Source organism: Misgurnus anguillicaudatus, chromosome 23 (genome assembly GCF_027580225.2).
Source record: "Misgurnus anguillicaudatus chromosome 23, ASM2758022v2, whole genome shotgun sequence".
Classification (NCBI taxonomy): Eukaryota; Metazoa; Chordata; class Actinopteri; order Cypriniformes; family Cobitidae; genus Misgurnus; species Misgurnus anguillicaudatus.
Window position 1 is genome coordinate 32,378,034 of NC_073359.2, and position 24,216 is coordinate 32,402,249.

General features: G+C 43.2%; 3 protein-coding genes and 1 long non-coding RNA gene across 4 annotated transcripts in view; all 4 read right to left on the bottom strand.

Moving 5' to 3' along the window:
* LOC141359400 (SLAM family member 5-like) overlaps positions 1 to 17,791 on the bottom strand; it is a 32,438-nt gene extending 14,647 nt beyond the window's left edge. The window contains exon 1 of the mRNA XM_073861794.1: positions 17,470 to 17,791. Coding sequence (XP_073717895.1) covers positions 17,470 to 17,761 — 292 coding nt within the window. The 5' untranslated portion in view covers positions 17,762 to 17,791. The remainder of the gene's footprint in view (positions 1 to 17,469) is intronic.
* On the bottom strand, positions 1,359 to 3,779 carry LOC141359281 (uncharacterized). Its single transcript, XM_073861453.1, has 2 exons — positions 1,671 to 3,779; positions 1,359 to 1,500 (listed from the first exon to the last, which is right to left on the bottom strand). The coding sequence occupies exon 1, from the start codon at positions 3,382 to 3,384 to the stop codon at positions 2,650 to 2,652; it is 735 nt and encodes a 244-aa protein (XP_073717554.1). The 5' UTR covers positions 3,385 to 3,779; the 3' UTR covers positions 1,359 to 1,500; positions 1,671 to 2,649.
* Positions 7,852 to 9,766, bottom strand: LOC141359283 (uncharacterized). Its single transcript, XR_012365695.1, has 2 exons — positions 8,813 to 9,766; positions 7,852 to 8,642 (listed from the first exon to the last, which is right to left on the bottom strand). It is a non-coding gene; the product is annotated as an uncharacterized lncRNA (long non-coding RNA).
* On the bottom strand, positions 11,988 to 16,058 carry LOC141359634 (uncharacterized). The gene is made up of 3 exons (XM_073862383.1): positions 15,944 to 16,058; positions 15,281 to 15,607; positions 11,988 to 12,307 (listed from the first exon to the last, which is right to left on the bottom strand). The coding sequence occupies exons 1-3, from the start codon at positions 16,056 to 16,058 to the stop codon at positions 11,988 to 11,990; spliced, it is 762 nt and encodes a 253-aa protein (XP_073718484.1).
* Positions 17,792 to 24,216: the final 6,425 nt, after the last annotated feature.

Consider the following 24,216-nt stretch of genomic DNA (forward strand, 5'->3'; position numbering starts at 1 on the left):
TCGGTTTAACTCTGCTCGATCTGATGTCATAAACCAAAATGGCAACCGCAGCCACGCCCACCAGAGCAGAAACGACCAATCTGATCACAGTTTCAGAATCATGACAACAGCAAACACAGTCTAAGGAAAACAACACAAACAGATGAGTTTATTTCAATAGGCCGACTTTTTTCATCTAAAATGAAAAATTAAACCTCTAATATGTTAAAAAAAGCATTGTACACATTAATTTATTTTTAATAAAGTAATTTCTAAGCAAAACTGTTGTGTTTGGTTTGTGATGGTATTGTTGAGTACACATCTGTATGTGTTTGTATCCTGATATTCAACCTCCAGAGGTAGAGAGAGTCTGATGTTGAGATTAGACACACTGATGATGGACAATAAACTGTTTCCTTTATACCAGGACAGACTCACATCTCTTACATTCATCACTGAACACAATAATGAACAATTTGAGATTGAAGATGATGAACATTGTGACAGGAACTGGCAGAGCTGAGAAACATTACTTTTTTGTCTTTAATCCCATCAACTATTACGCATTTATTAATATTAATAATTTCAATGAAATTCTCATAAATATTTATTAGAGTTATTGTCACAAGCCAAGGGCGGGCCGCTAATGTTCAGCCACGCCCCTTCTAAACTTCCACCTCGAGGAGGTCCCCAAAACCAACCCAATGACCAGACAACAACGAGGAACAGGTAAGTATAAAAATATTCTTTATTTATTTAAATATCTAAAAAGTACTGGGGATTTGGGGAAAGGGGAGATTAAAACTAAAGTCCGGCTCTGCCCTCCAGGGGAGCCACGAGCAAGTGGGTGACAGGGGGTGGGGGTTTCGTCGGGGAACGGCTCCCGCCTCTGGTTCCCTCTGCCCGTGGCGCGCTCCTCTTCTTTCCTGGAGGCAGAATAAATCAAAATCAGTGTTCGTATGAGCTTGTTCCTATTCCGTGTACCTGTGGCTCACTCGAGGCGTTCCGCCGCCTATCGCGCACAGCTCCTTGCTGATCGACTCACTCTCCTTCCCTATTCTCTCCTTCTCCACAGATGATTGCTGGGACACTAGGACACAGTGACTCGGCGTCCAATGATCTCTCTCACCTCGTTGCTGACTACAGCTTTGGGTAGGTATGGCTCTCTCCACAGTTTGTTATCTCGACATTCACGCTGTCTCTCTCTCTCCACAATTCTTCACGACACACTCCTCTTGCCTGTCGATTAAGCAGTTTAACAGGTTATATTTCACTTAACAGGGGGCAGACTTACGGTGGCTGGCTGTACGGTGCGTCAACTGGACGGCGGTTTTCCTAGGTGGCGCCGGGGGCCAAAACCCTCTCGGCGAGCTTGTTGGTCTATAGAGGGGCGAGAACCGTCACGCCGGCTCACCGGGTCGAGCGCTGCCCTTTCCTCGAGACCCGTTGGTCGATCGAAAACTGGACCGGGGCGCCCTTTGGTCGAGACCTCGGGCCGGCGGATCTCCTTCGCCTCAGGCTCTATGTTGATCAGAAAGACACAGGTAAGGGAACAATCTCCTGGATAATACTCACGCACCGTCAGTAGCACAGTTCTTCGCCGCCACTTAGAAGCTCGAGTCCGCTGAGCGTTTAGCTGGGAAAATACTTCGAGATGCCACTTCGTAATTCTAAGACTGAAACACACTCACAGCATAATCGTGTACAGGTCTTACTCTAGGACCATTTCTTCCTCTTCGTCGTCTCAAGAGCGAGTGACTGGAGGCGGGGGTACGTCAGACAAGACAACAGCAATCCCACTGCAATACACAGCATTACACAGCACCACTTCAAAGTGAAAATTTCTACATCCAAGACTCACCCACCACTCAGTGCACACAATAGACGCCCGTCCTCCTTTCCTTCGCTCGGGACGGAGATATGGAGATGTTAACTTGGCCTAGTGTTTGTTTTTCACCGCTGGAGCCGTTTCGCAAAAAGACCCTTCGGCTCACCCACCACGCTGGCTCAGGGGTAGGGCCACCCGCTCTCGTTGGAGACACTCAAAAAGATACACAGGTCAATACATGCACAATTCTTCTATAAGAAGATTCCGTTACTCACAACTGTTGTACTTTCTTTGTCCTAGATCGACTTCACGCTGTAATAGTTCCAGCTGCACAGACAGGGCGTTTTCCAGCCGCCAACACTATTCTTCTGTCACCGTATACTCACAACGGTGCGTCCTTCCTTCCCTCGTTGCTTTCATCCAAGGTCAGTATTCGTTCGCTTTATCTACCTTTAAGGTCTTCGGTATTTTCCTCCACATAAGGCTATAATCCTAGACGAGAGGGAGAGCAATACAGTAGTCCAAAGTAGCGTACCCGGTGAGCCCAACTCAGCGCTACGATCACACATCAACAACAGGAACAATCTCCACCTTAAACTGTGTTTCAAACTGATCTAATATACTCTCCTGAGTGTTCTTCTTGCCCAATCACCCGGCGCTCCTCTTAATAACTCTCAGCTGCATGTAATTCAGCTGATTACAGCGTTCGCGGCGCTACCGGATGTCCGGTGTTTTCTCTTACCGGTCCGAGCGGAAACATCCGGGCGGAACCAAACTTGCCCAATTTTTGGTTCCGCCTAAAAGATCGTCACTCCTGTGACATCCTCCCCCGCCAATGCATTCTAGTCCCTGGAATGCCTCGGCGTCGTCCACTCACCGTACCGGGCAGGGGGGCGTCCTCGGCTCTCCCGTTGGGAGCGTCTCACGGGTGAATTGGGTTCGACTGGTTCGGGTACTACCTCTGGTTGCATCTGGGCCGCCGGGGGTTCAACCGGCTCAGGTACCAACTCAGGCGGTATCTGGGCCACTGGGGGTTCAGCTGGCTCGGGTGCTATTTCTGGCTGCCTCTGGGCGGCCGGGGGTAGCGCCGCCACTGGTCGACCTGGTACCACAGCCCATCCTTCCATCCAGGGGGCCGCCGGTACTGGCTCTGTGGGCCCTTCTATCACAGCCTCGGGGTAATTCGGACAGGGGCGGAGCATGTTCCGATGTACTACCCGCTCGGGGCCAGGTTTTCCCTCGGGCCGGATGGTGTACACCGGCTGTCCCGGTCTCTGCTGCTTGCAGACCACATACGGGATAGCCTCCCAGCGGTCACTCAACTTTCCCTTTCCTTGCCGCCGGTTATCTCTCGCCAGGACCCTCTCACCTGGTAACAGGGGGGCATCTCGAGCAGTCCGATCATACAGACGTTTGTTCCTTTCTCCTGCCGTCTGTATCTTTCTAGACACTTGCTCGTACGCAAAGTGCAAGCGCTGGTGATGGCGCCCCACCCACTCCGTCACACTCACTTCTTCCCGGTCTGCTGCTACTCCCAGGACCAGGTCAGTGGGCATCCGTACGTGCCTGCCGAACATCAGGTAAGTAGGGGCATACCCCGTCGTGCTATGAACACTGTTGTTGTATGCTTGCAAAGATTTGGTAACGCACTCACCCAATCGCTCTGCTGTCGTTGATCTAAGGTCCCCAGTAGTCCTAGTAGGGTCTGATTGAACCTCTCACAGCTTCCATTCCCCTGGGGGTGGTACGACGTGGTGTGGGTTTTGGTACATCCATACAACTGGCATAACTCACGGATTACCTTGGATTCAAAATTTGCCCCCTGGTCGGAGTGCAGAAACTCGGGACATCCAAAGGTCTGGAACACATTTCGCCATAGAGCTGTGGCGGTGGTGTTTGCGGTCTGGTCGAGCGTCGGGACTGCCCAGGCGTATTTAGTAAATAGGTCAGTGATTACCAGAATGTTTTGATAACGGTCCTGAAGGCCGCCTAGCGTCAGGAAGTCCATTGCCATTATGTGAAGAGGGGGGCTTTCGCGTGGATGGGCACCATCGGTGCTCGGGCCTCTCGTCTGGATTTAAACAGCGTGCATCGGGGGCACGCTTGAATTAGATCGTGTACAGCCGCCTCCAATCCCGGCCAGTAGAAGAATCTACGCAGTAGGGATACAGTCCTCTCCTGTCCCTGGTGTCCCAACTGGTCATGATAGGCCGAGACCAATGCATTTACCTGGCTGGCTGGCACCACGATCTGACACACTTCCTCGCCCACTTTCGGATCGCAGGTCTTCCTGCAGAGCACTCCCTCCTGTAGCTCCAGCTTCTCCCACTGTCCCAACAACTTCTTCTCCATCTCTGTCTGGGCTAGCCTTTCCGCTGGCGCGGGCCGTCGGCCCCGTTCTACCCACGTCTTCACCTGACACACGTCCCGGTCCTGGGCCTGTCTCTCTATCCAACGGCGGGGGTCCCACCCCCAGTTCCCTGGTGCAGCTTCCTGCTGGCCTCCTGGCGCCTCCACGGCCCCTATCATGTAGCCCTCCTCACGGCTATCCTCCCTTCGATACCCCTGGTGTCTGGGGCTCTTTCCCTCTGGCAGTCTTGAGAGGACGTCCGCGTTCGTATGTTCTCGTCCAGGCCGATACTGCAGCTTGTAATCAAAGTTGGCCAGCTGAGCCACCCATCGCTGTTCCACGGCCCCCAGCTTCGCCGTCTGTAAATGCACCAGAGGGTTGTTATCTGTGATGACTGTTACCTTAGCTCCCCAAAGGTAGTCCTTGAACTTTTCGCTCAAGGCCCACTTCAGGGCCAGCAGTTCCAGTTTGAAAGAGCTGTAGTTCGCGTCGTTCCTCTCTGCCGGATGGAGACTCCGGCTCGCATACGCGATCACCCGCTCTGTTCCTTCTTGCCGTTGGGCCAATACCGCCCCCAATCCCAGGTTGCTCGCGTCTGTATATAAGACAAAAGGTTCAGAAAAGTCAGCATACGCCAAGATGGGGGCCTGTAACAACTCCTGCTTCAGTCTCTGAAAAGCTATCTCACAATCACTGTCCCAGTTAATAGGGGGCGACCCACGGCCCCGGCTTCGTCCCGTGCCAACCAGCAACTGGTTAAGGGGCTTGGCAATCTTCGAGAAATCTTTAATGAATCTCCTGTAATATCCCACGAACCCCAGAAAGGATCGTACTTGCCTCACAGTTTTAGGCGCGTCCCAATCTTTCACTGCCGAGACTTTCTCGGGGTCCACGGCCACCCCTGCTGCGCTGACTACATGGCCCAGGAACTTCACTTCTCGCCGCAGCAGGTGGCATTTGTCCGGCTGCAGCTTCAGCCCGTACCTTTCCATGGCTCGGAAGACTTCCTCTAGGTGCCGGAGGTGGGAATCGAAATCTGGGGAATACACAATCACATCATCCAAATATACCAATACTGACTCCATCAACTGACCTCCAAGGCAGCGTTGCATCAAGCGTTGGAAGGTGGCCGGAGCGTTGCAGAGCCCGAAAGGCATCCGGTCCCACTCGAACAGTCCAAACGGGGTCGTGAAGGCGGTCTTCTCCCGGTCCGCCTCGGCTACTTGCACCTGCCAGTATCCACTGGCCAGATCTAAGGTGGAATACCAGGCCGACTGCGTGAGGCTAGCAAGGGAGTCTTCAATTCGTGGTAAGGGGAAGGCGTCTTTCTTAGTTACCAGGTTCAGCTTGCGATAGTCCACACAGAACCTCCAGGCTCCCGTCTTCTTTTGCACGAGCACGATGGGGGCCGCCCAGGGACTACTACTCTCTCGGACAATGCCCCGGCCCAACATGCCCTGCAGGAGTGTACGTACTTCCGCATACAAGGTAGGTGGAATCGGTCGATATCTCTCCCGGCTTGGCACTGCGTCCCCAGTGGGGATGTGATGTTCCACCACCCTGGTGCACCCGTAGTCCTCATCGTGCCTTGCAAACACATGTTGCCACTTCCGAAGGAGTGCCTGCAGTTTTTGTGTCTGTCCCTGTCCCAGGTCGTCTCCTTGCAGTGACTCACCCGCTAGGTGTCTTGGCACCCCTCTCCCCTGGTTACTTGCCGGGGCATCCATTTGGGTCAAGGCCACCTCGATCACAGTGGGGCACACCTGACGGAAACTGACGTCCCTCTCTTCCCTCACCTGGTGGGGTGTAACCATCGTCAGCCGGGCCAGTCGTTGATGCCGGTGTAACTGTACTGCATAGGGGTGCTCGTTTCGTACCCTCACTGGAACTCTCCCCCGGCGGACCGCCGCTAGTCCCCGTGCTACCTCCACTTGCGGGCAATCTGTATGTGGCTCTACCAATACCCACTCCTCTGGGCTCGCTTCCCGAAGGGGCACCCTCGCCCATACGATAGCCTCACTCCTAGGGGGGATAGACAAGGCAAAACGACACATTACTCTTCCCACTTCCTCCCGATCTCTACGCACCTGGTTCATTTGGACCCGGCGGCAGTCGGCCACTACACGCTCCCACTTGGGTCTCTCAGTAGGTGAGATCCTCGGACCAGGCCTAGCCTGGAATATCTCCTCCCAGCATTCGGAGAGGACATTCATGCCCAATAGGGCTCGGTGGGCGCCCAAACACCTATCTTCGACAATGATCACACCTTTTTGGGGGACGACTACCCCATGCACTTCAAGATCCGTCAGGCGATAGCCAATGTAGGGGATTTCTAGGCCGTTAGCACCCTTCAACGTCAGCCAGGGGGCCTCTGTTCCTTGTGTTCCTCCCCGTCCGAATATCTCCTTGGAGAGGCTTTCTGCGAACATCGTTACCTGTGAGCCCGTATCTACCAGGCACTGGATCCATTTACCACACACTCTTACTTCTGCCACCGGGCTATGCCCGACCATCTGCTGCCTAGAGCTGTCCCTTCTTCCCGGGTCTTCTCGAGGGGTCCCGGCCACACGACCCACTGTGGCCGGTCGTCCTAAAAACCCCCTTCAGATGCCCTGCGGGGCCCACACTGACGGCTATAATGTCCTGGCTTACCACACCGGTTGCAGATCGGCCGTCCCTGCTCATCCCATTCGAAACGGGGCCGAACATAGCGGTTTGGGCGTCCAGGTGGCTCTCGGCTCCTCTCCGAGTATACTCGCTCTCGGGGTGCCGGCCTTGGTTCCTCCCGCGCCCTACCTTGGCGCAGCTCTCCCAACAGAGTTTTAGATAATTCTGACATCTGCTCCCGGACATCCTTCAAGAGTTCTGTTTTCAATGCCTGCTTCCAATCCGTGCGTTCTGGTTGTGTTGGCACGCTCTCGTTTACAGCCGCGCATACTGGGGTCTCACTCACTTCTACCTCATCGCCCTCCAGAGCTAACGCCTCCTTCCTTAGATCTTCAAATGTGAGGTCAGGGTCTCTCCGAAACTGGACCCTCAGGCTCTGTCTCACGGGGCCCTCTCTCATCCCCAGAAGGAACTGGTCGCGCAACAAAGTCTCTCCGTCGCCCAGCCCATGATCGCGGCGGGTCTGTAGCCGGGTGAACTGCTCACGCAGTCTTAGGGCAAATGCTCTAATGGGTTGTCGGGGGCCTTGTTTAATATTAAAAAATTGGGAACGGAGGACGGCTACAGGGGTGTGGTCACCATATTGCTCGGTGAGAAACTGGAATATAGTTTGGGCACTGGTTCGGACGGCTTCAGGGGCGGCCTGTACTTCTCGCCGCGCTTCCCCCTCTAGGGAGTTCAACACGAACTGTAGCCGCTGGGCTACACTAAGGCCTTGCAGGTCGGCTAGATACTCTAGCTGGGCCTTCCATTCCGTTAGTCGTACTCCCGACTCTGTCCCTCCATACTTTTGGACCCAAGGGCTGCCCATAAAAACAGGCACTGCACGGGGTTGGGCTGCGGGCCCCGCGTTGTCGGTCATTGGGCTAGTCTGGTTACTCAACTCGAGGTGGAATCCTGCCGACTGCGCCAAAATCTGTCACAAGCCAAGGGCGGGCCGCTAATGTTCAGCCACGCCCCTTCTAAACTTCCACCTCGAGGAGGTCCCCAAAACCAACCCAATGACCAGACAACAACGAGGAACAGGTAAGTATAAAAATATTCTTTATTTATTTAAATATCTAAAAAGTACTGGGGATTTGGGGAAAGGGGAGATTAAAACTAAAGTCCGGCTCTGCCCTCCAGGGGAGCCACGAGCAAGTGGGTGACAGGGGGTGGGGGTTTCGTCGGGGAACGGCTCCCGCCTCTGGTTCCCTCTGCCCGTGGCGCGCTCCTCTTCTTTCCTGGAGGCAGAATAAATCAAAATCAGTGTTCGTATGAGCTTGTTCCTATTCCGTGTACCTGTGGCTCACTCGAGGCGTTCCGCCGCCTATCGCGCACAGCTCCTTGCTGATCGACTCACTCTCCTTCCCTATTCTCTCCTTCTCCACAGATGATTGCTGGGACACTAGGACACAGTGACTCGGCGTCCAATGATCTCTCTCACCTCGTTGCTGACTACAGCTTTGGGTAGGTATGGCTCTCTCCACAGTTTGTTATCTCGACATTCACGCTGTCTCTCTCTCTCCACAATTCTTCACGACACACTCCTCTTGCCTGTCGATTAAGCAGTTTAACAGGTTATATTTCACTTAACAGGGGGCAGACTTACGGTGGCTGGCTGTACGGTGCGTCAACTGGACGGCGGTTTTCCTAGGTGGCGCCGGGGGCCAAAACCCTCTCGGCGAGCTCGTTGGTCTATAGAGGGGCGAGAACCGTCACGCCGGCTCACCGGGTCGAGCGCTGCCCTTTCCTCGAGACCCGTTGGTCGATCGAAAACTGGACCGGGGCGCCCTTTGGTCGAGACCTCGGGCCGGCGGATCTCCTTCGCCTCAGGCTCTATGTTGATCAGAAAGACACAGGTAAGGGAACAATCTCCTGGATAATACTCACGCACCGTCAGTAGCACAGTTCTTCGCCGCCACTTAGAAGCTCGAGTCCGCTGAGCGTTTAGCTGGGAAAATACTTCGAGATGCCACTTCGTAATTCTAAGACTGAAACACACTCACAGCATAATCGTGTACAGGTCTTACTCTAGGACCATTTCTTCCTCTTCGTCGTCTCAAGAGCGAGTGACTGGAGGCGGGGGTACGTCAGACAAGACAACAGCAATCCCACTGCAATACACAGCATTACACAGCACCACTTCAAAGTGAAAATTTCTACATCCAAGACTCACCCACCACTCAGTGCACACAATAGACGCCCGTCCTCCTTTCCTTCGCTCGGGACGGAGATATGGAGATGTTAACTTGGCCTAGTGTTTGTTTTTCACCGCTGGAGCCGTTTCGCAAAAAGACCCTTCGGCTCACCCACCACGCTGGCTCAGGGGTAGGGCCGCCCGCTCTCGTTGGAGACACTCAAAAAGATACACAGGTCAATACATGCACAATTCTTCTATAAGAAGATTCCGTTACTCACAACTGTTGTACTTTCTTTGTCCTAGATCGACTTCACGCTGTAATAGTTCCAGCTGCACAGACAGGGCGTTTTCCAGCCGCCAACACTATTCTTCTGTCACCGTATACTCACAACGGTGCGTCCTTCCTTCCTTCGTTGCTTTCATCCAAGGTCAGTATTCGTTCGCTTTATCTACCTTTAAGGTCTTCGGTATTTTCCTCCACATAAGGCTATAATCCTAGACGAGAGAGAGAGCAATACAGTAGTCCAAAGTAGCGTACCCGGTGAGCCCAACTCAGCGCTACGATCACACATCAACAACAGGAACAATCGACCTCAAACTGTGTTTCAAACTGATCTAATATACTCTCCTGAGTGTTCTTCTTGCCCAATCACCCGGCGCTCCTCTTAATAACTCTCAGCTGCATGTAATTCAGCTGATTACAGCGTTCGCGGCGCTGCCGGATGTCCGGTGTTTTCTCTTACCGGTCCGGGCGGAAACATCCGGGCGGAACCCAACTTGCCCAATTTTTGGTTCCGCCTAAAAGATCGTCACTCCTGTGACATCATTAAAGTGTTTTTTTTTTTCAACTTTGAACTCCAAACCCATAACACCCAGAAACTCAAGGTGGGCTCATTGTCCTGGACCCCCATTAAAGTGAAAAGACCACCATTACAACTCAACCTGAGGGGTCCATTCCTGCACTATTTAATTAAAAATACATTTCTATTTTATAAAAAAAATATTTAAATATATTTCATTTTCACTTCATCTGCAGAATTCATTAGTTATTTAAAACTTTTAGTTAATGTAAAATAATGTATAAAAATTACTGTGAAAACCTTAATAGTGAAACAATTATTCACTATTACGCAACTATTGACTTAATCACTGCTCTGATGCAAAGACGTAACAGCAATTTTTAGAAAAATGTGATTCTGTCCTCCACACTTTATTGAATTTCCCTCTGTGTTCTCTGGTTTGTTATTAAAAGTTTGTCTGACTTAATGCTGTGAGAGCAAAAAAAAAAAGAGAACTGAATTAAGCAGCGTTTTCTCAAATGGGGCGGCTTGCCAGTGTTCAGTAAATTAAACATTAACAATATATAATTAAATATTAAATATATAGTATACGTAGTACCGCCCCTAATGGCGCTTTTCCATTGCATAGTACCCCACGGTTTGGTTTAGTTTGGGTCGGGTCAGCTTACTTTTGGGATCTTTTCCATTGGGTGCAGTACGTAGTACCTGATACTTTTTTTGTACCACCTCGGTCGAGGTTCCAAGCAACCTGAGCTGATACCAAACGTGACGCAAAAACACTGTAGATCACTGATTGGTCTGAGAGAATCGTCACTACCAGCGTCATCGCTATAATGTAATTAGGTTTACCTTATAGTGCTAGCTTGCGCTCAAGCAAACATGTTGTCATCTGTGCTCTACTATAAGTTCCCAAACTCCCTTTTAGCGATGAAAACATCCACAGGTTGAGAATCAGGGACACCATAACAGTTTTTTCTAAACTTGCAGTTTGTGGCGGCACATTCGCGACGAGCATGTCAGCATTATATAAATGCAACTTCAATGAGGCTCAGCGGAGCGCCGTCGGCTGACGCCACGGGTGTTTGAACAGAAACTGTCATGTGAGACAGAGGTAGTGAAAAACGCGAAGTGCAAACATCTATTTGTGGTGGCCAATTTTAATTTAGTGGCGGACTGAGAAATAAATAAATATATGGGAATGTACAACGACGCTCTCACTTGTATGATGTCACAGCAGTAGGCAGCGCGAATATAACAACACGCCTATAATCCCTCCCATTGCGAAGTGATACTAAACTCGATGGAAAAGCTAACCACGCCAAAGTGAGGTGAGCTGACCCGACCCAAAGTAAACTAAACCGTGGGGTACTATGCAATGGAAAAGCGCCATACGGTGACATTGGAGTTAAAAAAAATCTAAAATTTAGTTTCGTGCGCGCACATGAAACTATCGCTCCGTAAGGTAGAGCACATGTGTTTCAATAATGTTTACTATGGTAACATTGAGGGTCACACCACCTGATAGCTATCAATCCCCTCTTCTCGGCTTTAAAATAGCTGCTACAACCCTTCTCTTATAACAAATTACTCAGATCAAAAGTGACTCTTAGAAATTTAACAAACTATGTTTGGGTTATGAATATCACTTCGACACACTTTTAGAAAACAACAGTGCATCACATCCAGTTAGAATAATACAATGCATCTGTTTTTACTTTCAGTGATTTTTTTTTAAATCTTTACTCACCAGAGACAGTAACATTGACTCTGTATGAGATCTTCTGTTTGCCACTGAAGATCATGTGATAAAGTCCAGTGTGTTGAGTTGTGATGTTTGTGATGGTGAGATCTCCAGTCTGATCATTCACCTGCAGTCTGTCTCTGAATCTCCCATCAAGAACATCATCATATATTGAGATATCTTTGGCCACTCCACTGATTTTTGCTATGAGAGAATTTTCAGTTCCAAATCTCCACAACATCTGATCATCTCTCTGTAGTTTAATATCAGTGTATAGAGTAACATTATCTCCCTCCATCACTGACACTGACTTCACTTCATCACCAAACACAACTGAACACACAAACAGATTGTCACATGAAAGATCTTAAATGTAAGATGAACTACTACTATGTTTCTGAATTAGAAACATTTGGCTTTTAAAATCAGTTGTTGGAAGACATGATGACATAGATTTAAAATCAAGAGAATGGAAAAATAAAAAAAAAGATGTTTAATCTTTACTCACCGTAGACAGTAACATTGTATAAGCACTCTTTAGTGGTGTTGATGCTCATTTGATAAAGTCCAGAGTCTTTGGTTTTGGTGTCTGTGATGGTGAGATCTCCAGTTTGATCATTCACCTGCAGTCTGTCTCTGAATCTCCCATCAAGAACATCATCATTTATTGAGACCTCACTGGTAGCTCCATTGATTCTTGCTATGAGAGACCCTTGAGGTCCAAAGCTCCACTCTATCACATCATTTTTCTGTATTTCAGTAAGATGAGTGTGTAGAGTAACAGAAGCTCCCTGCTTTACTAACATCGCCTTTAATTCATCTGTATCACCAAACACACAGACACAGAGACAAGATTTGTCATAGTTTGAAGATCTTAAATTAACTTTTTTTACAGAAACTAAGTAGGTAAACAACAAGTACTCCAAAACACAATTTTTCTCTTAAAATCAGTTCTATTCTGAGACATGGCATAGATTTAAAAACAACAGAATGGAAAAATAAACACGGATAACATCTCTGAATTCACACATTCATATTTTTAATGTTTAGGCTTTGTTTATTTGCTCATATTGGGTCTCATTTATTAATAATTGCACAAGTTTTTCATATTTATACTTGAACTTCTCAAGAAAACGTTCCGCCTAATTTACAACACGTGCGTACGCACATGAATTTGGTCTTATACTTGTTCTTGCGTTAGTGAATTTGGAGTGGCCGTGTGCACCATAAATATGTATAAGGCTAGATGTCTTACGGTGGAGTCTCTATTGTCATCTTCTGTCGGCCATCCTGTCCCAGTCAGCTCGCTCACTCGTAGCATTGTGCTTTAATGGTGCGTGTAGTTTTAAATTACGATAACTTGCTCAATTTTCTACTCATTTTCAAATGGTTTGGTTTCTTACAAACGTTATTAACGTGGCTATAATTCTGGAGGCTTGAACATGTTTCATGAAAATTATTCATAAGCAGTGTTGGGGAAAGTTACTTTTAAAAGTAATGCATTACAATATTAAGTTACTTCCCAAAAAAAGGAACTAATTGCGTTACTTAGTTACTTTTCATGGAAAGTAATGCGTTCGTTACTTTTAAGTTACTTTTGCGTTACTTTTTCTTATTCGGCTGAGGCTTGATCTCTTTCAGGCCTTGCAGGTGTTTTTTATGATCGTTTAAATGTCAAGCTTGCCATCTTCGTTTCTGACTCAAACTGTTCCCGCTAAGGCGCACAGAGTGCGTAATACTACGTTAATATGTTCGGTTTAATTCAGTACATTATTTTATTTTTAAATTAAATGAATTGAACTGAAAAGTAACTCGCATTACTTTTTTTAAAAAGTAACTCTAATATTAATATATACATTTATAAAGTAATGCGTTACCTTACTCGGTACTTTAGAAAAGTAATATTATAATGTAATGTGCGTTACTTGTAATGCGTTACCCCAAACACTGTTCATAAGTATGCAGTGTCATAAGTACATCTCTGACGTTTATAACAAACCAAACCATTTGAAAATCGGTAGAAAATTTAGCAAATTATTGGGTTTTTAAAAGTACATGCACCAATAAAACACAATGCTACGAGTGAGTGAGCTGACTGAGACAAGATGGCCACCAGGTGATGACGCCGACATCCATTGGCCAGCAGCGCGGGCGAGACATCTAGCCTTTAATATTCAAGTAGTGGTAGGTTTTCTATTTGCATAAAATACGCCAAATATAGCTCCATATAAGAATTTTCGCAGCTCTAGTTCACAGAATATTTTAGAGCAGTTTGTTACCGAAGCAAAAGAGCTCGAAAAGAAATCCATGATCATATTTATTACCGGTAATATTGTGTTTTGCTATGCATTTTTTTATTTAGGAGGCTTTGCTGTCGCTGGACGAAGCCAATACTGGGTGTGCACTGGAGTGGGCTAACATTAAAGTATTGGATGCGATAACGAACACATTTATTAATATGATATTTAATCAATATGACAGAGATGCGCATCTGTCTCTAAAATAAAATAGACAGGAGATTAAGCAATTGACGATTAGACTTCTTATTACATTTACATGACGTTTACATTAGGCATTAAGCAGACGCTTTCATATAGAGATTTAAAAAGTGAGAAAGGAAAGCGTGAAGATTTGTCATTACGCACATCTTCTTTATAAAAAAAAAATAAGTACGCTATAATAATATATAATATCCTCTATATAATACAAATATAGATAATGTATGCAATAATATATAATATAGAAAATATGATAATATAAAATATAATAATGTAAGTGTTATATATCAAAATTATTATATAGATTATAATTATAGCGTACGTGATTATTTCATAGGCTACATAATACAACATATTGTCACTCAATACAGTGACGCTATCAACAAAGATTGGATAGAGATAAGTTTGTTGAGTTCGGACCACCCGGTGCCGTTGCAACACAATCTCAAGGCAAGTCGTGGTATAGGCTAGTCACAAAATATTTGATTTATTTATTTATGTTCATACGATTTTCACTTTTTAAGCAAGAATGTTTTTTCGTGTCACTGAATTTCTATAAATTGTTTTTTCGTGTCCGTAGCACGACTTTTTTCCGTGTCATTTTATATTTTTTTTTCTCATTTTTTCTTATTTTTAAATCATTGTCACTTGGGTTGAGAAAAACCTAATTTTGTCCTTAACTGAGTTTTAATAAATGGGGCGAACTGCCAATGTTTAATAGATAAAACATATAGGGGCGGTTTCCTGTACAGGGTTTAGGTTATTCCAGGACTAGCCCTTATTAATATTAGGTCACTTAAAAAGTTTTTACAAACGAAGCTTACAAAAAAGGTTTGCGTCTTATGACAAAACAATGTCAACCAAATATGTTAAAATTAAACAGGACAAGGTGTTTTTAAATTAAAGACGCTCAAACATGCATTTTAGTCTGGGAGTAGGATAAACCCTGTCTGGGAAACCACTCCTTACATTATACATTAATTTTCAAATAGTTACATTAAATTAGTTATATAATATAGGTAAACCGATATTACCTAGGTTTACTATGGTAGCTTTGAGGGTCACACCACCTGACAACTGTCCCCATCCCACTTTTAAAATAGCTGCTTCATGTACGCCCCGCTCTGATGTCAAATTCATTCAAAAAAAAATTACCCAAAAAATGAAACCAAATTGTAACCGATAAAGACGAAAAAGCACTCGGACACAGAACACAACAGTGCATCAAATCCGGTTGGAATAATACAATACATCTATGTTTACTTCCAGTGAAGTTTTTCTAAAACTTTACTCACCATAAACAGTAACATTGAATCTGTGTGATGAGATGATCTGTTTGCCGCTGAAGATCATGTGATAAAGTCCAGTGTGATTGGTTGTGATGTTTGTGATGGTGAGATCTCCAGTCTGATCATTCATCTGCAGTCTGTCTCGGAATCTCACATCAAGAACATCATAAACTGACATATCTTTGGCCACTACATTGATTCGAGCTATGGGAGATTTTTCAGGTCCAAACTTCCACACTATCAGATCATCTGTCTGTAGTTTAATATGAGTGTGTAGAGTAACAGAATGTCCCTCGATCACTGACACTGACTTCACTTTATCACCAAACACACCTGCATAAACAGATTGTCACACATGAAAGCTCTTAAATTTAAGATGAACTACTACTAAGTTTCTGTATAAACAATTAGAAACCTTTGGCTTTTAAAATGAGTTGTTGGAAGACATGACACAGATTTAAAAACAACATTGAATATTTAATCTTTACTTACCGTAGACAGTAACATTGAATCTGTATGAGCTCTCTTTAGTGCTGTTAATGATCATTTCATAAAGTCCAGTGTGTTGAGTTGTGATGTTTGTGATGATGAGATCTCCAGTCTGATCATTCACCTGCAGTCTGTCTCTGAATCTCTCATCAAGAACATCAGCATATATTGAGACCTCACTAGTGGCGCTGTTGATTCTTGCTATGAGAGTCTCTTGTGACCCAAACTTCCACAGTACCAGATCATCTGTCTGTAGTTTAATATCAGTGTGTAGAATAACAGAATCTCCCTCCATCACTGACACTGACTTCACTTCATCACCAAACACATCTGAACACACAGAGACAAGGTTTCTCATAGATTCAATTTAAGATTTTTTTATAGAAACTTAGTGGTAGTTAAACATCAAGAACTCCAAAACACAATTTATTTCTTAAAGTCAATTCTATTGTGAGACATGGCATAGATTTAAAAACAACAGAATGGCAAAATAAAACGGATAACATCTCTAAATTACCACATTTAGATTTAAAAAATAAATAAATAATTATTACAGTAAACTATAAAATAATAAAATATGTTTATAACCTACCAGTCAGACCACAGAAGGACAAATTGAGATAAACCGAGATAAAAACTGAAGCATATAAGAAACATTTTCTTCAACACTTTACTTCAAGAAGTCTGATATGTTACTCAATATCAACAAATGTTATGTAGAGATAAATCTGCTGAGTTCAGATCACCCAAAAAAGTACAAATGTAATTTAAATGACTTCAATTGGTAACACCCCAAAAAATTAACTTAAAGTTACTAATTTTAAGTACAAAAATTTAGGTTGACAACTTAATTTTTAAGTGTTACCAATTGAAGTAATATGATTAAGTAGATCCAACTTTAACTTTTTATAGTGTAATGTAATAATTTGTACTTTTAAGATCTATAGTACAGAAAGTCTGTGAGATGAATACAGCTGGAGTAAAATAATTTTCTGCCACAAATCTGTAAATATGATTTCAACATAAGCTCACTTTATCAGAGCACACAGTTGTGTTATTTCTGCACAATACTTACAGCTTATCTTATAAAACCCAATAATACATCTGAAATTATCTCTACACAACTCTTCTTGATAGCATCACTGTGTTGAGTGTTGAAGAAAATGTTTCTCATGTGTGTTTTTCTCTGTTTGTGCTTTTGCTGTCTGAATGGTAATTTATAAACATTTTTATGTCAGGAGAGAGTTAAAGGAACAGTATGTAGGATTGTGGCTAAAACTGGTACTGCAATCACACAACTGGTGGCCAATACACAAAATGACAACATAAACATCAGTTGAGGGCTGCAACTTCACTTTTTAAATGACAATATCCTGGATAGACCACTGCTGTGAGTGATATTTGAAATGAAAATGATTTCTTAATGTCTAGTGACATATCAGGGCCATTTTATGATTAATTGATATACATTTCTTGCATACTGTTCCTTTTAGTTTGATCAGTCTGAAGACACAATTGCTTTAATTCAGATGTAAAATTGGATTCAGATCTCAGATCTCATATAATTAATTATTAATTATTCAAATTCTCTAAAGACGAAAAGCACTCAGACACATCTCAGACCACAACAGTGCATTAAATCTAGTTAGAATAATACAACGCATCTGTCTTTAGTTCCAGTGAATTTTTTCTAAATCTTTACTTACCATAGACAGTTACATTGACACTGTATGAGATCTTCTGTTTGCCGCTGATGATCATTTCATATACTCCACTGTGATTGGTTGTGATGTTTGTGATGGTGAGATCTCCAGTCTGATTATTCACCTGCAGTCTGTCTCTGAATCTCCCATCAAGAACATCATAAACTGAGATATTTTTGGCGACTCCATTGATTCGAGCTATGAGAGACTTTTGAAGTCCAAACTTCCACAGTATCAGATCATCTCTCTGTAGTTCAGTAATATCAGTGTGTAGAGTAACAGAATCTCCCTCCATCACTGACACTGACTTCACTTTATCACCAGACACACCTGCAGACACAAACAGAGAGAAATTGACACAGAACTTGAGAAAACATAGTTAACAAGTAGTTAAACAATAGGCTTTATGCCCAGCTGCACTACTTCCTGAACTTCAGCCAGCTCCTTGTTTCCTGTCTGCCATTATTGGCCAAACTGATTAATCCAGGTGTGCCTGATCTCAGTAGTCACAACAACAATAATCAGACACACCTGGATTAATCAGTTTGTCCAATAATGGCAGACAGGAAACAAGGAGCTGGCTGAAGTTCAGGAAGTAGTGCAGTGGGCATAAGGCCTATAGAAACCTCTGGCTTTTAAAATCAGTTGTTAAAAGACACGACATCAACAGAATGGAAAAATAGACACACAGATGCAGAATCAGACCTCTGAATGTTTAGGCTTTGCTTATTTGTTTTACTTAAACGTAAGAAAGTGAGTGCAAATCTTCTGACTATGAAAATGTGGATCATTTATTACAGTAAACTATAAAATCATAAAACATGTTTAAAACTTACCAGCCAGACCGCAGAAGCCCAAACTGAGATAAACACACATGAGAAACATTTTCTTCAACATTTCAGAGGTCTCTTTACCCAATTAGGCCAAGATGTTTAGCGCTGAATGCTTATCATATTTTAGTACTTTCATTCACTAACATAGGTGTTCTAATTAAGCAATTTCGCTCGAGTAGGAGTGTGATATAGTTCTATATCATCACGGCTGTGATTAGGAGCTATATCACACGACTCAGAGAGCGATATTGCTTTTATACAACAGTTCGACGCCACACGTTTGAAAAACGAAAACTAGAAAACAACAACGGAGTTTTTTAAAAAGCCTCTTTGTTTGGGAACTACTTTCTTCCGCCACGGATTTCAAGGCCAGAATGACAGCTAACACTTTCGGCTGCATTGAATCTCATAATAACTTAATGGACGGATTCGCCGTTTTTAAATATTACAATTTCTTGGTCACAAAGTGTAGTTTTAAGATTAGTTAAGTCGAGAATATATATGTATAATATTCAAATCTGCAGTCGATTAGTAAAGATAGCGCCTGTTTGAACTATGCTTAGCAAGATTCGGTACGAGAACCAGAGCATGAGCGAACGTCAGTGTTCACTCACCCCGTTGACCACCGCCCTCTCTGGGCTACATCTCTGACAGTGATTCCCTGGCTCTCATGTTGGCCCTGTCTGTGTTTGATGAGATCAGCAGTATTTGGTGTCATGATGAAACTATTACTTGTTTTCTTATTCATATTTAGTGTCTTTTGTGTTGTTATTGTTTTGGCGCGAGGTAAAAGTTAATAAAACTATACTTATATAACATTACTATTGCTTTCCCATTTAATCTTAACGCGATACGAGCACTCGGTTATTATTAGACTTCGTTCTTGTCAGTACTATATAAAACAGTTTTTATAAGTGTCAGAGAGATGTTTTTGCATGCTGTTTATAAATATATCAGTGGCGATATCTCATAACGTGTTTTAATAGTCACGTCACTATAAAAAAAATCAATGTCCACATTTAAAAGCTGCAGTGCTTACCTGCAGTTCCACGGTGTTTTCGCGTTCTGAGAAGAGAGATCGCTTCAGAAAAATCATTGTTTACATTCCTCTTTCCAAGTGTTAATCGTCCACACGATGTGACAAGACAACACTCCCATTTTAAGTTTAACGTAACATCCAAGAGCGGTGATCTTTGATGGCATAATCACTTCCGATTGGGATTACAGACGGATTTACAAGCTAGTGAACTGAGACACACGGAAAGTGTTTAAAAATAGCGCGTCTGTGCGTGTCCGTGTATGTGTGCAGTTTTTCCATTCAGAGATGAGCCTGTTTTAGGTGGGGGAATGATACCAACGGTGAAGCGGTTACTGTTACGTTATCAGTACAATATCGCACGCCTCTTAGCCAATCAGATTCGAGAACCAGAAAGAACTGTTGTATAATATTGTTTACTGTGGTAACTTTGAGGGTCACACCACCGACAGCTGACAATCCCCCATTCCTCCTTTAAAAATAACTATACGTCCCTGCTATGATGACAAATTACTCAGATCAAAAATGACTCTTAAAAATGACAACCGTGCATCAGATCTAGTTGGAATAGTACAAAGCATGATCTGTGTTTATGTCCATTGAATTATTTACTAAATCTTTACTCACCATAGACAGTAACATTGAATTTGTATGAGCTCTCTTTAGCGCTGTTGATGATCATTAGATAAAGTCCAGAGTCTTTGGTTTTGCTGTCCGTGATGGTGAGATCTCCAGTCTGATTATTCACCTGCAGTCTGTCTCTGAATCTCCCATCAAAAGCATCAGCATTTATTGAGATCTCACTGGTCGCTCTGTTGATTTTTGCTATAAGAGACTTTTGAAGTCCAAACCTCCACAATATCACATCATTTTTCTGTATTTCAGTAAGATTAGTGTGTAGAGTAACAGAATCTCCCTGCTTTACTAACATCGCCTTTACTTCATCTGTATCACCAAACACACCTGCAGACACAGAGACAAGATTTGTCATAGATAGAAGATCTTAAATTTAGGATTATTGGACAGAAACTTAGTGGTAGTTAAACAACAAGAACTCCAAAACACAATTTATCTCTTAACCCTTATAAGTCTCCCTTGGGTCATTTTGACCCCCCCCCAAGACATTTTTCTTTAGTTTAAAAACATGGTTTCCTTCATCTCAGTGGAATAAGATTTTGTAAATTTTCCAGAATATCTGTCAATATTTCTATAAAAAACTGGGCTTGATTCCGTCGTTCTGAAGATGTATAAAAAATGTTTTAACAAAGAGGTCCTTGGGGTTCAAAATGACACACACAAACACGCACACACGCGCGCAAACAAACACACACAATCATTGTCAAATTTCTGTGGCATTTTGTAAAAACAGACATTTCAAAATGCATCAATGGACTATTTGAAATAATATTTATTTTTTATGTCCTTTCCAATATTTATATAAACATAAATTCACAAAATGTATCACAGGTGGTGTCCCTTGGGGGAGGGGTACTGTCAGGATCCTGTCAGAATCTTGTCTTGTTTTAATGCCTAGTTAAATTTGGCAGGGTTCTGACAGTACCATGTTTTGTGTGGTAACACGTGGCCATGGTGTGTTAAAATTAGGCCACGTGGTTTCCTTGTCTCGTCTCTTTTACCCCACTCCCTTGTCATCCTCATTGATCTTTTTTGTTTGATCCTTATCCCCTGGTCCCCTCTTGATTTGCTCCCTTATTTAATGCCCTTGTCCTGTGCTCGTTCGTTTTGTATTGCCTGCATGTAGTCAGGCTCAGTCTAGTTAAGTGTTTAAGTCTTGTGTAGTCTGGTTTAGTGTTAAGTCTGTCAAGTGTCTGAGTTTCTTGTTTCCTGTTTTTCCCCTACGTGGGCTCTTGTTTGTTTTTGTTAAATAAGTGTTGCTTGTTCACCCCCTGACATCCCCTGCATTTGGGTTCATCCATCCCTGTTCCTGACAATACTTTTATCAGGTAAGTAGCGAATATGAAAAAATTACAATAAAACCTAACAAAAAATCTATACATAATTTCCCCATGGATTTGCCTAAGTCAAACATACCACGTAATATTAGGTACCCTGTAGTTATAAAATACTTAGAGTATAATTTTTTTTTTACTTTTCCATATTCTTACCCCCTTATTACCCCAAACTTATCATATTGTTCCCTTATACCTACCAGTACTTACTGTAGAGGTGTTACAAATGGGTACGCTGTGAATTCTGTTTAATTACACGGTACATTGTGGGTCGTAATATAAAGTGTTATCAACAAATGTTGTGTAGAGATAAATCTGCTGTGTTCAGACCACCCCCAAAACGTATAAATGTAATTTAAATTACTTCAATTCTTAACACCTAAAAAATAAAAAAATCAACCAGCTTAAAGTTTCTCATTTAAGTAATGTATGTTGACAACTTAAAGTGTTACCAATTGTAGTAATATGTTTAAGTTGATTCCAACTTTCACTTTTTACAGTACTTTTTAAATAAGATCTATGGTACAGAGAGTGAGATGAATACAGCTTGAGTAATAAAATTATTTGCTGCCACAAATCTAGAAGTACAATCTCAAGATGTAATCTCATATCATCAGAGCACAGTTGTGTTATTTCTGCACAATACTTACAGCTTATCTTATATGATACATCTGAACTTATCTCTACACAACTCTTCTTGATAGCATTACTGTGTCGAGTGTTGAAGAAAATGTTTCTCGCGTGTGTTCATCTCTGTTTCTGCTTCTGTGGTCTGGTAAGTTAAGTGTTTTTATTAGATATGTAAGGAGATTAATGTTTAATGATTAATGAGTTAATGTTTTAGTTTGATCTGAAGACATTTGCTTTAATTCACAATGTTAAAGAAGACTTGGAAACTAAATTGTGTTTCACTGCTAAGATGATGATATTTTTGTTAAAACATCCTGTCATTAATTTAAAAAAAAAATGAAATGGATTCTTTTACTGGATGTGACATGAATTTTTTTTAGATAATAAATGTAAAAAATGAAAAGAAAAAATGTAACACGTGTAAAAATATGAAAGTGTCCAAATTCACAGATCTTTGTAATTTTACATCTTTCAGAAGTTCTTGTTCATCATTTTTAGATGCATTTATTTAATGTCTAAATTCTACATTAAAATGTTTTTTCTGTACTTTAGGTTTATCCAAAGTTCATTAGTGATTTTAAAACTTTTTAGTTAAAATGTAGATTTAAAAATTATATAAACATAATTACTGTGTTAATAGTGATGCCACAAAAAACATTTCTGAGTTCATCACATTCTAGCCCTTTTTACACAGATTTTTCGGAAAATACACGGAAAATGCATCCTGGAAGGCCCCAGAAAGACACGTGACCTGTTTAAAGTCCTGCCCTCTCATCTAAGCAGCATCTGAAGTTTGCATATTATTTATTATTTCTCTGTCCAGAAACCACTCGCGTGCATTTTTGTTTATGATAAGACTATAAAGGAGCGCGTGAACACGCCATTCTAATGCTGGTGAATGATCTCAGCTTCAGAGTAGATATTTGACGAGCTCCCTGATCTCTCATCGGAGCTCCGTCGAGTTCATCATCCAAATCCTATTTTCTTACTATCTTGTTAATATCTATATAATATAACTTACTAGTTCATCTTAGGAATACTTTAACATGACGATTATTCAACAGTATTTATAACTAAATCGATTTATTACTGGTAAACACTTAGTGTTAGCATATAGCCCGTTAGCATCAACAAACGTGCCGGCTGAAGTTTGTTTACCGTTTCCTCACTGCTTTGTTTACTGTAAATCTGCCTTCCTTTTCAGTCTAATGGCGGACTCATCCGATGTATGCTTTTCAGACCTTTCCTCACCAGAGCGGGAAGCTGTGGAGGAGTTGTGGCCCGGCATTCGCAACAGACGGTACAGCGTGCCTCACATCACCCTGGCTCCAGACACCCGGAGACGACCGAGGCAGCCAGCGAGCGAGCACCGGTCTCGTTGCAGCTTCACGGACCGCGTTCAGGCGAACAGAGACGCCATCGCCCAAAATGAAAACGGTAAGACTCCGCTTGTCAACTGTCAGACATTAGATCCAAACTTAAAGTACTGGCTAATGCTAAGCGTAAGTTTTCTAAAATTGTTATTCATGCCGGCGCAAATGACACCAGACTCCGCCAGTCAGAGATCACCAAAGATACTATTAAAGAGATGTGTGAAATTGCAAAAACAATGTCAGATAATGTAATTTGCTCTGGTCCCCTCCCTGCCTACCGGGGTGATGAAACTTATAGCAGATTAGTGTCTCTTCACCACTGGATGTCAAAATGGTGCCCTCAGCATAACGGAGGGTTTATAGATAATTGGAAACACTTCAGGGGGAGACCTGACCTGCTAAAGAGAGATGGCCTTCATCCGTCATCGGATGCTATACTCTCTAGAAATCTGACCAATACTCTAAATTCTAATACAGTCTGACTACCCAGGGCCCAGGTCAGGAAACAGATAGATCGGCCTACCCGTCCATCTGTTAGTTGCTCTGACATGTCAAGATCACATATATCCCAGAACTTAGAGTCTATCTTACCAGAGTATCAACACATTTCAACTGTGTGCGTTCCTCGAACAAACGAATACAGAGCACCGCTTACCTCGTCTCGTACAAATCTTACTAACATAAAATTAGAAAACAATACGTTTACAGATGAACCTCGAATGTTAAAATTCGGCCTTCTTAACATTAGATCGCTTACCAATAAAGAACCCATTGTCAATGAAATAATTACTGACCAAAACTTAGATGCACTCTCTTTAACAGAAACCTGGCTTAAAGCAGACGATTACATTAGTTTAAACTAGGGATGCTCCGATCAGGATTTTTGCAGGCCGATACCGATCACCGAT